The sequence below is a fragment of the Gymnogyps californianus genome, chromosome 14 (genome assembly GCF_018139145.2).
Source record: "Gymnogyps californianus isolate 813 chromosome 14, ASM1813914v2, whole genome shotgun sequence".
In the NCBI taxonomy this organism is placed as follows: Eukaryota; Metazoa; Chordata; class Aves; order Accipitriformes; family Cathartidae; genus Gymnogyps; species Gymnogyps californianus.
In genome coordinates this window covers 16,965,917-16,983,088 of record NC_059484.1, presented here as the reverse complement: position 1 = coordinate 16,983,088, position 17,172 = coordinate 16,965,917, and the positions used below count along the sequence as shown (strand labels likewise).

Genomic DNA, 17,172 nt, shown 5'->3' with positions numbered 1-17,172 from the left:
AATGCAGTGTCTGTGGTCCGGAGAAAGCCAGCAGGCTCCTACTAGACTGTAGATCCAGTGGTAGAATAGTCCAAAAACTTCATTATTGCTCCTCAAGACATCTTCTGTGGCCACTCTGCCTCTGAATATCGCTTAGTTTGGCTTAGGCAATGTCATTAAATCTAAAGTTGAGCTACTTGTGTAGGTTATTACAGTGAGTAAGCACACCATCACGTGGAAAGTATGATATCTCTATGTTTTTCTTTAGGGAAGGGGAAAAAAGTTACATACAGTGATTAGGTGTTGAAAAGTAATCAGCATTTTCCTAATTTAATATTTAAAGCAATGGAGTTCTTTTATCTGCGTCCCCCAACACCAAGCTGCCACCCCAGTTCTATATGTATACAAACTGACATCCCAAACAAGTATGGTGGGAATATAACGTGGTTAATCATAGGTGTAAATGTACTCACATATGACTGCACCATTGTGATCTTCAAGTTTAGCTCTCCTCCTTGCCCTGCACGCTCAGATGACAGAGATAGCCCTTTTTAAGCAGTTTCTTTTTTGGTTTATTTTGAGCTTTTTCATTGTCATTTTTATCAATCGTAAGGAAAGCTGAGGAAAAACTTGCCTTGCTGTTTCCAAGTATAAAGCTCTTTCTTTCTTTCTTAACTGCACATAATAACAGACTTGAAATAGGCCTTACCATCTTAAAGGTGGTATTTGAAGTATAATTGCTAATGCTTAGATACATAATTTACATTTATTATGTATAATAAAATATGTAACTAATTGATGTTCTGTAAGGGATTAAATGATCAACTCCAGCTGCAGGAAGAAGATTTATGCCTGTGTTCTCAATAACATATTGACTATCAGAATACGCTGCAGAAAGAGTCGTTGCCTTCAAGACTGCGCTCAGAGAGCGTTCTCCTTTCTCCTGCTCTCCTCTCCTTCTGATGTGCTTTCTCTTGTATTTGTGTTCTATCCAAACAGCATAGATTAAGCAAGTGTATTTATGGAGCAAACAGATGAAAAATAAGTACTTATATTCCCTTCAGTCTTGCAAGAAATTAGTGTAAAGCGCAAGCAAAGTTTGCACATGTTTGTGTGTGGCCATGCTTTTTCTAAATCAGAAGGGCAGAACATCACACTGAGCATGCAACCACCAGGGTGCATTGAAGTTCAGAATGGCTGGGAGATAATGTCAACGGAATAGGATGTAGGCATAGGATAATGGTCTCCTGCTGCTAGATTAAAGCCTGGGCAAAGATGAGCCCTTTTAACAAAAACAGAGGCAAAGCCAAGATATTTGCAGTGCTTTCAAAGCAGGAGGCATTTATCTTGTAACAACGTCCTGTTCTGTTCTCTTGGCTTCCACTGTACCAAAATAACAGAAGATGATGCTGTGATTTTTGTCAGTGGCTGTCGCTAGATGAGCTCCAGTTGCCCACTGCATCCTCTTTGGGTAACACCGTGGTCTTATGCTATGTGTCCTTTGGCCTTCAAAAAAGCTGCATGTTTCAAAACACATTGTGTCGCACTGTGCAAGCATGCTGGCCTACTTTTAAATGAAAAAGAATTAATCTATAATAAAACTCAGGACTTATCAAAGGGATTTTACAGCCCAGCATTTCCAGTTTCCCCTGGCAGGAGGCAGTCTCTGCAGGGAGGAGCGCCAGCCTCAGCACTGCAGGCAGAACTCCCCCTTGCATTAAAAGCCCTCAGATTCTGATCTGGTAAAATCAGTGCTTGAAGAAGACAAAAAATGGAACTGAATTCAGTTCATTAGGTATCAAGCCAAAGAGAACGCCTCGCACGTTTTTGTTCCTGCTTCTGTGTGCTGTTTTCTTTTACTCCATTTTATTAGTACGTTAGTCTAGTCTCCAGCAACCGTGCTGCTGGGCACAGTCTGGGGAAAATATCCTTGGGGCAGTAACTGCAGAGAGGACAACTACACAGGCACAAAGCTCTTAGAGGAAAGTCAGCGCTAAAATATATGTAATGCAAACGGCAAAGGCTGTGAATAGTCAGTATGTTATAAATCAGGGCTTTTTAACTAGCATACTTTTGCAATATTAATTCTCCTGAGTTGTCTCATTCGTCCAATACTGCACATGTCGTGCTGTCCTAAATGGTTTGAATGTGGTGACTGTCAAGAGGTGCTGTAAATCCCATCTGCTGAGGTTTTAGGGAAGGGAAAGGAACAAGTAACAATATGCAGATGTAGAGAACTATACTGTACTGCTCATGGTTTAATCTTTACTCTTTAGTGTTACGATTTTGTTGTATTTCTGGAGTTGATTGCATGATGGATGGCTATTTTTAGGGATAGTGCTGTTAACTGTTAAGGCAATTTATAGTTATTGGTAGGAGTCATTTAAAATATCCTCCTTGTTCAGAGAAGCTGACGTGTTGAAGGACCAGTCTCAGCTGATGAGCTGATTTCTTTCAGTTCTCACTATTGTGAGGATTGGTGTCCTTTCACGGATGTTATTCAGACCAAGCCCATTGCTTGCAGTGGAAGTTGAGAGCTCTCAGCTCCTCAATAGACCAAACTAGTAAGTCGGTAGTGGTAACAGGTGATCGATGGCACAATGTCACACCCAAAACATGGTGATGCAGCATAGGAAGCACATGGGATTCTGGAGGTTTGAATTTTCTTCTCAGCTTTGCCACTGATCTCTTAGGTGACCTGGAAGAAATTGTTTCAACTTTCTATGCTGCAGATTCCATATATTTAAGCCGGGAATAATAACAACGCTTTACGAGGCACATTTAGAAGTGCCGTGCAAAACTGCACAGGAAGTAGCTATTGTTGTTATCTGTAATAATAAAAACAATGGCATTTTGAATAGAGACTGAAGTTTTGCAATCTGTCCAATGCCATTATTGCTAAATGCAATTTCTCATTTAATCCACAGCTGCTGCTTTTATATCTTGTCCTAATTCAAAATGTATTCTTGCTTTTTTTTATGATTCTAGTGCAAGTTGGAGTTTCATGCATGTACTTCGGGCAAAACCATCACAGCTCGATGCGAAGGGCCCTGCCCCTGCCTTCTGGGACTTGAAAGTTCAAAACACAAGACGGAGAAGACTGGTAAGTTGAGCTGTTAATGGAATTATAGCAGATTAATTGGTTCCTGCTATGTTCTTAGAAAAATGTAAGACGGACATTTCTTAACTGGTAGATTTTTATATGTAACGCTTTCTGAGAAAAAGCTAAGGTACAACTAACCCTTTTCTAAACATGTAGTGCTTTCAAACATCTTAACTGCTGCAAAACTAACACCCACTTGATAGAGTCTCATAGGAAAACTGAGTTGTGGCTAATGATTCTCATTTTTGAGTGAAAATAATTCAAATGAAAATATTGAATCATCATAAAAGAAGGTAGAAAAGAAAAAAATACTACTTCATGGTTCATTACTTTGTAAGTTAAAAAAAAAAATCAGTAGTCTCTGTTAACCAAAAAGTCATTTAAAGTCACACGTATATATTACATGGGACCTGAATTATCGTTTTAATCTTTACTGTTATTAGCGTTATCATTAGAAGGCAAATATTTATTAAATAGATATACGTATCTGTCTTTATATATGAAATTGTTTCAACAACAGACTCATTGCAAATGATGTTATGTAAAACTGAAGGTTGGAGTCTCAGCACAAACGGCCATTTTCCCTGCCAGCTCTCCGGTGACTTCTCTATTTAGGTCTGAAAGCCTGGTGGGCTAATTCACTCCGCCGGGTCTTTTCCAAGGAAGCAAGCACAAGCTGTCTCAGAGTGACCTCATCCAAAGGGAATTAGTTCTTGCAAAAGAGGCTGACTAAAAGCAGAAGTCCAGCAGCAGGGCAAGTGCCACAGCCAGGTTCTAAGCGTTTCCACCCCGCTATGGGGAAAGCCCTTTGGAAGGGAAATAGGGTTGTTATTTGTGGCTGTGGTTTCTTGATATGAGTGCAGATGTGCTGGTGAGAGCATCTGTGGCAAAGTCAATACTAGCCTGTTTTTAAGTACAGTGTTGTGTCCCGTCTCTTAGGAGGAGTGCTAAGAGGATTAACTCACTGACAGCTGCTGGGCTCCTGTCTGTATTAGCAGCTCACAAAGCCAAAGCGGTGACTTACACAGAGTTTGCTCTGTCATGTTAAGCAGTGAAATGTGTTTATTTGCCTTGTGCACCACATGGAGAATAAAAAAGGTGAAGCTTTAACGATGCTTTGTTTGACCCAAAATATTTGAGAACCTCTCTTTGCTCTTACTGCTCCCCACTATGGACACGTTCCGACAGTAGCAGGCACAGAAACAGAAAAAAAGTTTAAACAACACTTCCTCTGATCAGTTCGGGCCCTGTCACTTCAGCTGAAAACACTGGTGATCATGCTGGTGGTGCTCCACACACCATATCCTCTAGCACAGCACCAGTTTTCACATTAGGCCTCCATCCACTTTCTGGAACAAGAAGTGATTCTCCAGCCTAGATTTTGAAAATTCAGGTTTATTCCATTTTTTGCAAATCACAGACATTTTCCTGCATAGCTATCAAACTCAGATGAAGTATTTTAGATGACAATGTTCTGAAATCAATATATAACTGTAATATTGCTTTATGTGGCTTGAATCTTTTGGTTACAGTATACCCACTGATAAATTGCCTTATTCATATATTCTATTTCTTGTAGCCCTTATCAGGCTACAAGAAATATTTCTTTTTCTTTGCCCTTTCTATTTCTTTGCCCTTATCAGAAAGAGTATCAGATTAATAAATCTTCAGTGACATTTTAAGCTTACAATTTCATTCACACAAGAGAAAAAAGATTCTAATAACCCTTATCTTGATAAATGCAATTTGACAGGGTATATGTATTCTGAAACCCAGGCTTTTGTTTTGCTTGACTCAAAACTTTAACTCCAGCCAACAAAGCATTAATTTAATGGATTGAGTGATCTGCGGAGCAACTTTCCTGAAGGCTTTTTCAAGAGGCCAAACTGGAGCCAACAGTACTCCTGCCATTGCCCTGGTGACAAGGATATTAAATGCCTCAATTCCGCCATCTTCAGTGTGGCATGAAGAGAGTGCTCTGCCCCCTTGGAGGAGCACAGTCACCTGGGCTATAAGGACAATCATGGCCTCGCGTGTATGGAAGCATTCAAAACGCTGAAGACACTAGTCATCTCCTGCATCAAGTGTATGCAAAGAAACCGCTCGTGAGCCTGATTATAGAGTTATGAGCAAAATACTTGTACAGGCATGGGAGCGATTGTGTGTGTGCAGATATACGTATATGCAAAAAAATAATAGCAGTATAATATTTTGCTTTATCACTGTCTGTTTCTTTCTGGGGTTAGGTGCTGAAATGCCCACAAAAGGCTTTGGTATTGAGAATCAAATAATCAATAGCAAAGGGGCTTTCTAACTTGCTTTATCTTAAATTTTCTTCTGGATCTTGGAATGTGCCAGTAACGTGCCAGTTAAAGACTTCCTTTAACTTACCTCCTCAGTCTCCTTTCTTCAGACATTGTCTCTTCAGTTGACCCACTGAGTGTAATGGAGTCTCAAACTGAATATTTCAGAGTTTGTCAGTCTTTTAACAAGGATCTCCCAGGAGTTTCCATGAGAAAACATGAGTAAATTCTATATACCAGCATAAATTTTACCCAGGTGCAATTTTAGCAGCATCTGAAAAGGGAGTCGGTGCTGTGTGTGTCTGCCCTTTACAGCCTGGACGCCAGCCAGCTTTCCTTAGGTTTATGGGAGTATTATTAATTCTAATTGCTGACCACAAAAAATTTCCATAGCACTGCCTTTCGTAAGATTCCTTTATTTGCTCAACAAGTAGCATCACCTGGCTTTGGAGGAATAAGCCCTGACTAGTATCTGAGGTGACATGTGTGAGAAGTGCAAGGCAACCGCGTGGCAGAGCGTGGCAGTCCCCGGAAGCCTGGTCACAGCGGTACTTGAGTGCTCTCCCCGTCATCAAATCTTCAGACCTCGCAGTCTGGAGCTTCTGACTAGCATTTTGGTTACTTGGTACCTTAGTGTTTTCTCTAGTCTTCACACAAAATTATTTTATTTTCCTCATATAGTACGATGGTATCATTAATATTGCTGAATTGGTATAAAAATCAGTAGTTTGATTTCTCATATAAAAATTTGTATAAAAGAATTGTGTAAACCGTTGGGACTCAGTTTCTGCACCTTATTTAGTTGCCAGGTTTGTGAAATCCATTCAAATACAGCATAATCTTAAGTAGAAAATGATACGAGCGCTAAACCTCATGCCTCATATAGACATGTCAGTGGAAAAATACTAAGGAGAATTACACTGCAAATGCTTCCAGCAAAATGGAAATGCAGCTCTTAGAGCTACCGCATAAACTTTTTTATGCCTATTATACAACAAGGTTAAATGTATGTGCTTGTGAACTTCCAATTTGAAGAAGGTTTGCATTAATCTTTACACATTCATTCAATCATATTCAAATATTATTCCATAATAAATTACTTTCAGAAATTAAAAATGTAAAGGAACATTTAATTTCCAGAGTACTGTAATTCTAAATGTCATGACCTTTTTTTATACGGTTGTGAATAAAATTGGCAGCAGCATCAAAGAAAAGCAATCTAAGTGTATGTGCTCGGAGGTAACAATTGACTGCAGTGTCTGAGTCGTATTCCTTCCTCCTCCCTGGGCTCCTTCGAAAACATCTCTGCTTTGAGGATGAAACTCAAGACTAATAATCATGTTAAAAATTGGAATTCCTTTTATAGTGCTAACTGGTACTATGGAGACGTTAATAAAATAACACAAATGCTAGCAAAAGCAAACTACACTAGAATTATTACCTTTAATAGCAAATAACAACAATATAATTTTTCTACCATAAAGTTAAATCTTTGAAGAGATGGCAGGATCATGTTCTTCATTTTCTTAAATGGAATTTTGAGTCAGAGTCTGAGAGGTAGAAAACAGGACTCTGTGAGGGTACTAATGGAAGATTTTGGAAAAGACGACAAGCCCTAATGTTTTTTCTCTTTTCTTTTTGAGGCCCATTTAGATTCCTTTGGTTTATCAAAACACTTGAAATGTTTCATTATTCACAGCAGTATCCCAGCTTTACAATATGCTTCCATGACAGCCACTGATTTTCAACTCAGCTACCCAGAGACAAAGGTTTAGCTGTAATCTGCCCTGAGGTTAGCTGCCCTTTCAGAGTGTATGTGCCCTTTTATCTAATACTATAAAATGAATAAGGCTGTAATTTCAGCAAAAGAAAAGGACTGGTAACTGACTCTTAGTGGCACCTAAGTGACAGAAGTTATTTAAGACACAAAGTCCTGTCTGCTGGTGATTTTCAGGTACATCTTTCCAAAAGCTCTGCAATATTAACTAGAGTTCTCATCAAGCGTAACTTGTTTTGACACTAACTGAAGCTTCTAAAACCCCTCCATATACAAAGGACTTCAGACGAGAAACAAGCAGTTTTAGTTCTTCAGAACCTACTGGCAAGGGAAGAGATTTTTCCCTTGAAAATGCAGTTCATTCTATCAAAAAGACAACATTGTGCAATGATTGGGGCATCTCTTGGCAAATGTGAATTCGTAGTTGCAATAATGTGGTTCTATCGGCTTCCCCCATACCTGTGGGACTCCTGTTTGTTACATGTGTTAGTGGTGTAGTAGGTCAGGCGGGATGGTAAATGTTTAATAGCATGTCAGGTCTCTTTCTGGCTGTACCTTCTTTTTGTGTTTTCTGAGAAGTTGAGTGCTATACTCCCAACATACAAGTCTTCATTTGTTGCCATCAGGGTTGCAGAGCCACTGGAGCATGAATCGATGCAGTAATTCGAAGGAGGTTTATCCCTATCTGTGCATTGTGTCTTTTTGACCTTGCAGAAATGCCCAAGGCAACTTCGAAGAAAATGCTATTCTCTTGATAAAGGAAATGTAAGGTCAATAGGCAGAAGCAAATACATTCACTTATACTGAGTGTTGTTTAAATTTCTGAAGGGAACTAAGAGAACATTTTTAAGTTACAGGCATAGGTCTTGGCAAGCTCAATCAAAAATCTACCTTGTTTAGGGTATAGTTTAGGATATGAATTGTGGCATTTAACTACCAGCCCTATTGGGTGTGATGGATGAGAAGGGCTAATGTTCCATTCCTTTATAAAGAGAGCACTTAGCACATGAAGTTCATTTGAAGAAATCACAGTCTTGTTTCCCAAATGAGTTGTATTGCTTCTTGTGCCTGAATGAATGACAACTAAAAGAATTTAAAGTCTTGGAACTAAGTCTTTCTTTGAAATCCACTTTCAGCAAATATTTCAGTTTCAAATTGCTATTCACAAGTTTTCATGACTGCAGAGTACATCATTTTAAAGTTTATGAAGATGAAGTATGAGTCGTGAACATGGTTGAGTAGAAATTGGTTCCTGGGTTGGATTTGCCACAAAATTTTTCCTTTTGTGGCTTTACCTTTGAAACAAGAGTCCTTCTGACACTGATTTTCCAGGTAGCTTTTTAAATGACCTATTTGAGTCTCAAACTCTGGGAATGGTAAAACAAAAACATTCTAAAATTAAGATTACCAAGAGTTTCAAAGCTTTAGTATATCTCATTAAAACTAGGAGGGGTTTTTTTCCTGTTTTACAGGGGAGAAATTATGTCTGTTCAAACCAAAGAGTAACTTTCAGTGCAGGGCACATATAAGGACGTGGAACACAGTGATGTGTGTTCCAGACACTGGCATGATCCTTCTCCGGACTTCATCAGTAAAGAGCAGGATTATTGGCTCTAAACTATGCACGATCTTTTATTTTTGCTCCAAAATTTTCTGTATGAATACTGCAATTCAGTCTTTTAATTTGTTACATGATGAAATGACCTTACCCAAGTAAATCTGAGTTATGTATTATCTGTAAATAGTAATTATAATAATGATTACTATTATTATTACTATTATTTTGCCTGCAAGCTTTCAGACAAGCAGATCAGTCTTTATTATTCTTTTCCTGAAAGCATGAAAGATTAACTTTCTCCATTTCTGCTAGATATTGTCTGTGAGTAGTGAAGTGGCTGCACCCAATTAATATTTGATTAAAAGAAAGTGAGAAGCAGGCAAGAACAGATACCTTTGCTCTTCATGGATGGCTATTACCATCACCCGCTCCTATCAGAAGTAAAAGCAAATAGCTTCAAGACTGAGGCAGTAAAATCAAGTTCTTGCCAGGGTCAGAAGAAAGAGCAAAATAATGGTGGCTGGGGATGTTTTGTTCTGCTGCTTGATCTGACGTGCATCTTCCTTTTGTGCACCAGACAAAAGCAGGAGCTTATGAGGGAAAGGCTGCACATTCTACGTATACATATTTCATGGGAAAACTTGTCTTTTTGTAGGAGTGTTAGGTTAAATAGAATGCGCGATCTAAGAGCCAAATAAAATGTTCACATGCTGAAAAGGAATAGAGCAAAAAAGTTAATAATGTGAATGAGAACATGTTAATTAATTGATATACAAATGCTAGTTTTTCCTGATGTGTTTTTTTTATATTCCTACACCACATCACTCTGATATCTTCTGCTATGTCTGTGAAGGTGTGCGTGTTTTATCAAGACTCATATGCAGAGCTAGCCTTGGAATAGCTCAGGAAGGACTCATTAAACGCAAGTCCTTTTACTGTAGCTCAGAAAGATGGTGATGCCCTTACAAGAGGTTTGATTGAGAGGTTGCTGGGCCCAACTCTTTGCTGAAGGAAATGTTGGTGTGATTGTGTGGTCCATACTTCACCATGTCCAGAAACTGCAGAGGATTGCTTAGCAAAGCTTGGTGTTTGTAACTCTCCACCTGGGTAGGAAGCCCTCCATGCGCTCAGTACATATAATGCTCTTGCTGCTCCATTTTGAAAATCTCATCATCCCGAAGCATTTCTGACTTGAGCAATAGATGTTGCTGAATTGGAAACATTAAAACCGCAGCTATTTATATCACTCTGAAATTATATCACTTACATTCCCATCAAATCATACATCTTCTTTGCATTGATTTCTGGGCTAGCTACATATAATGAGGTGATCAATAGTAGTTACTGCTCCCCTTCAAATTCAGTGAAACATCTTTAATCAATGTAATTTAACCTCAAAAATGTCCAAAATTTTTGTAATGACTTTGCTGTATTGCAGAAGCGAGGTGGAAGGAATTTCCATGGCATACAATTAACAAGTCATCATGCAGAACAGTTTCAGGTACTGCAAAACCCGTGCAGAAAAATCACTTGCAGAATCTTCTAGGGTTTTTTTAGCAAATTAGAACCGACCTTGTCAGGCCTTACGATAAGTAGCTGTCACACCTTAAAAGTATGGTACTTCCCTGAAGAAGGCAAGGAGGCATCTTGAATCATGTAGATCAACTCAGAAGCCAGATAATTTTGTAAGGCTTCTTTTTAAATATTTTCATGAAAGCAACAATAACGTAGAAGGAAAAGGCACAGTATAACCTTGTATGCAAAGTATTGCCCCATTCTGTCCCAAAATCAGCTGATATACCTGCTTTGAGGTGGAAAGAATCACCAACTTCCATAGGGGTTGCATGCATGAGGATTCACTGTGAAGACCTCACGTAATGGTCTTCCCTCTGAGTTTATGCAGCTTCTAATATTCCTTTTTTTGAGGAAAAGTTAAGGCTTGGTATCTACATTCCAAAGTTAGCAAAAAACTATTGGGAAAAAAAGAAAATAAAGAATGCAGAATGTAGCCATCAATAAACAGAAGACATTAGTCATGCCAGGAAGAGAAATGGGAGAAAGGTACTACACATAATTAGATTTAAAGTAGACACAAAACTATCATTTTGAACCTATGCATTTTTCTGTGTCCTAGCAAATAATTCTCAATAATCTTTTTTTTTGAGAAGCTGCACTTTTTCCTATAGTGATAGCTGAAAATACGCATTTCTTGGCTGTTTTCGTTGTTTGAAATTCAAAAAAAGTAAATTACTTAATTATCAATTAAAAAAACAACTTGTGCTGCGAGTTGAGTCTTGTCACTGCAAACACTTGTACTCAGCAGTTACTGCTTGAGTAAGTAGGTCCATTGTCTTTGGTGAATGAGGTAATCTGACCACATTTAAGGAGATCAATATTCGTAATACAAGGCCTTTAGCTGTTTATAGAGTTCATGTGGTATTTTTCCTGTTCCCAAATACAACTGACTGTGACTGTATAATTAGCCAACACATAATGTGAATTGTAAACTTTATAATTGACAAAACAATTCTAAATTTCTTTTTCACCAATATGTGAGCATCATTTTTTAGGATGTAGGTGTGAACAGTCATAATGGTATAGCTGAAGGGCTCAGACCTTCACAAAGAAAGAACATAAAGAGATTGCAAGCGTCATATCAAAAATCACTTTCCAGTTCGAGCAAATACTACTGGATTTTTCACCACCATTCATTCTGCACATACTGAGGTTTTGAATTATATGTGCAAAGTATTTATACAACAGAAATGAAATGCATATTTTCAGACTGCTGCATTTTCCGTCATAGCTGTGTTGTACAGAATAATTGCCTGCCCAAAAAGCTTTGTTAGGCTTGAAGAGTAAATTCAGGTTTGAACCTATGATACCTGAATGCTTTTTTGCCAAAGAGTATAAATTAAAATATTTTTTGTACTTTCAACGATTATACACAGAAAGCACTCAGGTGTATATGCGAAGCCTGCTTTGACATGAACTTGAAAAGGAGAAAGAATTGTCCCCTGTAGAAGTTGTCTTGCATTTCGGTCTGGCTCTAAGGTTTTGGAACCCAGCACAGAAGCATTGATCATAGCAGACCCCAGACAGATAACGAGTTAGGGACGATACCATCCATTGACTAGCTGTCATTTCTTCGACATGATCTTCCTTGGATTTGATCAAATTACAGCAGGCTCCAAAATATAACAGACAACTTCTGCTTTAGAGGCAAAAGTGACAGAAAGGAGGAAAAGGCAGCACTAGAAGCAGCATACTGTTCGCTTTGCTTCTTTCAGGTACTTGCTGAAACGATGTTGACTGTAGTAGCAACATCACTGTCAGCAGGATTTGCACTTTTAGTAAATGCATCTCTTTAACAAGGTAACATGCCGGTAGAATAACGTTGAGCCAGAATTCCTGTCATAATTTTTTGAGGTTGAACCAGGACATGAGACATAACTGTTCATCATCGCTAAATAAAGACTAATCCCAGACGGCAGCGGGAGACAGGAACTGCATAAAAATAACTGTGTCATGGTGTAATTATATTAAAAACAGTAGGATTTTTTTTTAATCCTTTTGAAATCTTATGAAAGAAAACTTTTAAGGCTGTGCTGCTTCTCTGGCAGCTCTCTGTGGCTGTGGCAAGTCCTTATGTTTTCATAAGCATTTATAGCTGTCCTGTTACCCTAGGCTGATCAGTGGATATGGGTTTCACCCCTTGCCCAGGAGTGACCACCACCTAAAATGGAAATATTATAAACTGATTTGGTGGGTCTCATCCATATAACCAGTAGCTGTGGATTGCTTATTTCCACATTAAATTCAATACGGAGGCTCCAGAGTTGCAGCAGGCAAGGTCTGTTCCAGCGTGGGGCACGCACGAAGCTGCGGAGGAATGAGTTAGGCCGGCGCTGGAGGTGGCTGCCTTGCAGGGACACGCTCAGCAACGTGGGGTAGCTGGCAAGCCCAAAGCTCAGCAGTCACACAGCTGCTGTGAGCTAGAGAGGAGCTGATGTTTCTAGCACGGACAACCCCATTTGAGGCACTCGACTCAAGCAAACCCAAATCTGAACTGGGCGCAGGTCCCAAGGACAGCATAGGCACAACCGGTGTCACTGACCCTGCAGATAACTTCCCGCTTTGATATGCACAGGATACAAATGTCACCGGGGTGTATAAACCCACAAAACACAGTAAGAGCGTACTTAGCTCGATGGTAATCAGAATTTCATAAACGCTTATTAAACAAAATGTTAAAATGGCTATTCATTTTTTTTTTTAACCATAAAGAAAAGGTTAGAAAATGACAGACATAGTAAACACTTAGCGCCAGCAAGTAACAATAATTTTCAGACAAGAAGTAATTTGATTTTGGATTGCCAACAGAAAACTATTGAAGTGGCACACTGTGTTAATAGAAATACCGTCTAGTAACAGCAGGTGTTTGTGTGCTGATAATGATAATTAGAGCACTAAAATCTCTCTCATCATAAACAAAAACAAATAAATAAGACTGGTTTCATATAGTTTATTTCTCATGGATCTTGATTTCTGCATTTTTGGGAATATTTCCCCAATATTTAATACAAGGAAAAGTTCATAAAATCTCCAGAAACCTGACAGTGAAATAAATTATAGTGCTTATCACTGCAGTGTTAAGCTAAAACATCCCTAGTGTGGGGAAAAAAATCTCAAACCTTTTCAATAAAATACAGGAGAAAATAAGACTTGAAATTTCAAATACATGTTTTTCTGGTTGTTTGTTCAGGTTTTTTTCCTCTGGTGTATTAAGGACTAAATTCCATCTTTGGTTACTCCAGTATAAATCTGGAATAGTTCCATCAACAATGTTGAGCTAGTTGCCTTTGGTGAAGTTATTCTGAGTCTAGAATGATATAAATGAATATAGACTAGAGACTAATTGATTGTTCCAGAGAGTTTGTTACTTTTTATGCAGCATTATGTCAAAGTAGTTCTGAATTTTTCTGTTTCTAATTCCCTGTTTATTAGTGCAGAAGAAGGGAGATGGTATTTAAGATATCACCACCTCATTCCAAGTATATATGCTTGCATATTTTACAGATTTCACTGTCCCAACAGGGACATTTCTGCATTCATTTTGCTCTGAAGATTTGCATTTTTTTGTAATTCAGTTTAATGGACTGTGTGTAAATCAAAAAAAATAATGTTATCTGCTTCCTGTAAAGCAGGTGTCTCTCCTTAGAGGTGGACTAGAATGAGAATCAGGATCTGCATTTGTGAGTTATTAAAATCTGAACGATTTGGCTCATAGTCCATCTCTGTCAGACGAGAGTCCATCGTCCACAGAGAAAACACTTACTAAAATATCCTGAAACACAAAAAATAAATGTCAATATTAGAGAAGCTTCTAGGCAACCAGCATGGGATCTTTATGTCCCAAATGTTAAAACATACATGTATCTATTCAGTTATTTTTTCAGATACAGGCTCAAACTCTGAAGACTGGGATTGGTCACTCAAAACTGCAGTTTAACCTTCCCTGCCGGTGTCCAGCCCCTCTGAAGATCTCCTTGGGACTAGCTTGGACAGTCAGATCTGTATTTGCAGCTGAATTACAAAGCCTTAGTCCCCTACAAGCATCCAGACATGGCTTTATAATATTTCTAATTAATAGTAACATAGAAAGTGGCTGATCTTATGTCCAAACAACCTGTTTACGGTATGATGATTTCCCAACTTAGTTTTAATTACAATTTTCTAATATTGTGTTCCACTGAGACAGAATTTCCTGACTAATTGTTTAGAAGAGTATGTTTATGGAAAAACTGTTTAGTTTCCTTTATGAGAATATATTTTATACAATGATATCACTGCATTCTTGGATTTAATAAATTATGGCCTTGGCTCCATCTCGCTTGTCCGAAGGTAATTTTACGTATCATCATGTCCTATTTCTCAGTTTGTTTACAATGATAGTCAGGGCCTAGGAGTTATTCAGGCACAGACAACAGGCAGATTTTCTTATTGTCTAAATTGTAAGCATGGTGTATAACAGCAAGTACTCATTCATCAGGCAATCCCTGTCAACAGGAAAAATGAAAACTGCGTAAAATAAAATCATGTCACAGTCATTTCAGGCAGCGAGTTGCATGTTACAAATGCCTCATTGATCCTTCACGATTGAATTTCAGGTTTAGGCTTTCAGTTCTTGAAAAGGTTGCAAATATTCTTGGAGAGTCTAAGATGCAAAAAAAGTAAAAGGGGTAACATCTTTTAAAAAACACAGTTCCCTGAGCATCTGAGTTGAGAAAAACAAAATCAAGCTTCATTTGGGACTGTAAAGTGAGAAAAAAACATATATATCTCTTTGTCTGCAGCATGATTTTCCGAACAATTATGGTACGTGGTTGTTGATCTCTGTAATATCTTGCTGTGAAAAAGGAATGCCTAAGTATTTCTCGAGCATGATACATCTTTTAACATTATGGTATAATATTCAGGTGTGGTTAAGAAAATAGTTATATATAGAAGGTGCCTCATTCTGTTTTGTGGTTTTCACAAAGGGATTAGTTAGCTTCTGCTTCAGGTGCGTTCAGTTGAAATGAAACTCAGGAAAACACCAGAAACAACTGTCTCCAGAAGTCCCAGTGCCGAGGTACCAGTATAGCACTTTTCCTGATAAGAGCTTAAGGGCCTGAAAAACCCTGAAGTCACAGGGAAGCTTTGCAGACCTTGAGTTTTCCTTGCGTCAAACGCAGTGTTTATTTCTAGCTGATCCCATGCAGAATAAGTGAGATCCTACAGTTCCAAAGTGCACTGAGATTGGCCTGTGTAACGTTGCAAAGCCTTCCCTCGTTTGCAGTCCTTCTTCTGAGCCTGATGAGCTGGAGAAGCATTGAAAGAAGTGTCTCGTAGATGAAGCACCTTATTTCTAAATTACATTGTTGGTGGGCAGCGGAGAATTACTTTGAGGGAAATCGCCAAAAGCACAAAACTAAACAGTGTTATGAAGTGTGCATCATGCTTCCCTTTCATTTTCTATATTAACATTATCATTCTGGACGTTTTAAATAAAAAATCTTTCATACCAATCTTCACCTTGTACATTTAAGATTGTTAAATGAAGCTTATATATGAATTGCTTTCCTCAATTTAGTAAAATCCCATAAGCAAACAAGAAATTCTCAACCAAAAAAACAGATCAGAATTTTTAAAGCACAGTTTGTTTTTATTGGGGAATATAATTTTTAAGTGTTTTGATTTTTTTGAATGTATGAGGAGGAAAGGCATATGGTGACTGCTATATAGCGTATGCAGTAACTGCATTTGAGAATGCTGTTACCCAGAAGGCAACGAATAATTAAAATAGATTTTTCAATAAAGAAGCAAGTGGGAGGAAGTGTTATCTGTTCAGTTTACGTTTTTATGAGGTCAGGTTGGTTGCAAAAACACTGGACGGTATTTCACATTTCTTTTAAAAAGTTCCTTTTTGTATTTTCAATTGGATGTCCTTGAGAACTGGAGCAATAGAAATGGGAAGAAGTTCATTAGCACAAAGTGCATAATTATACACTTGGGGTCTAATAATATGAACATCTGCTTTAATCTAAGAGCTCTTTGGTTAGAAATGTCTAAAGGAGGAAATGACCTTAGTGTGCTAGCTGGTCACAGAATAACTACGAGCAACTATGAGCTGTGAAAAAGACTTAAATAATCCTCAGGTATGTCAGGAGAGGCATTTCCAGAAATATTCGTAATACTTTACAGGGCATTGGTAAGATCTCCTCTGGAGTCTTTTGTAAATTTGGATCAGCAATGTTCATCGGAGATGATTTCAAGATGAAACAGAAGAGAGAGTGAGTTTTTCTTTTTCTCTGCCTCAGTCTAGAGCTAAGCCGCTCCTGTCACTGACGACTTTGTGCTTGGTACAAAAACAAAGTAAAAAGTCCCATCTCCTAAAAGTTAATGCTACAGCACTATTGAAAAGATGTGTTACTGCCACTTTAGACAAGACATTAGCCTGGTATAGGTATTTAAATGATAGTATAAATATAGCTTTAAGGCAAATCTTTCAGTATGCATTAATTCAAAAAGAGTATATTTTTGCACATAATTTTATAATTTTTTTTTTTTAGTCATATAGTTTAGGGTGTAAAATGAATGAGGAATTTGAGGAAGGGGGAAAGACATCTGTTACTTGTACAAGATTTGGAAAATGAGAGCTCATGGCAGCATTTCACACTGTCGAGGTTCTTCTGTTGCAAAGGCAACCTTGCAAACGTCTATCCACTCATGTACCCAGACTGATTTTCTTTCTCCGTTTCTTTTTCTCACTGTCTTTTTTAAGACCTGTCTGTTAAACATCACTAGATTCTATTTTGTCATTACCAACACTACCATAGTAAAGGTGATTGAAGAGTTTCTGTTCTTGGGCCGCTGTAATTTCCATCACAGTTTTGCAAGGCTGTACAAA

General features: G+C 38.2%; 1 protein-coding gene across 1 annotated transcript in view; it reads left to right on the top strand.

The window, feature by feature from the left end:
- SPOCK1 (SPARC (osteonectin), cwcv and kazal like domains proteoglycan 1) overlaps positions 1-17,172 on the top strand; it is a 323,597-nt gene that overhangs the window by 256,661 nt on the left and 49,764 nt on the right. Inside the window, exon 6 of the mRNA XM_050905361.1 lies at positions 2,968-3,082. Within this exon, the coding sequence (XP_050761318.1) occupies positions 2,968-3,082 (115 nt within the window). The remainder of the gene's footprint in view (positions 1-2,967; positions 3,083-17,172) is intronic.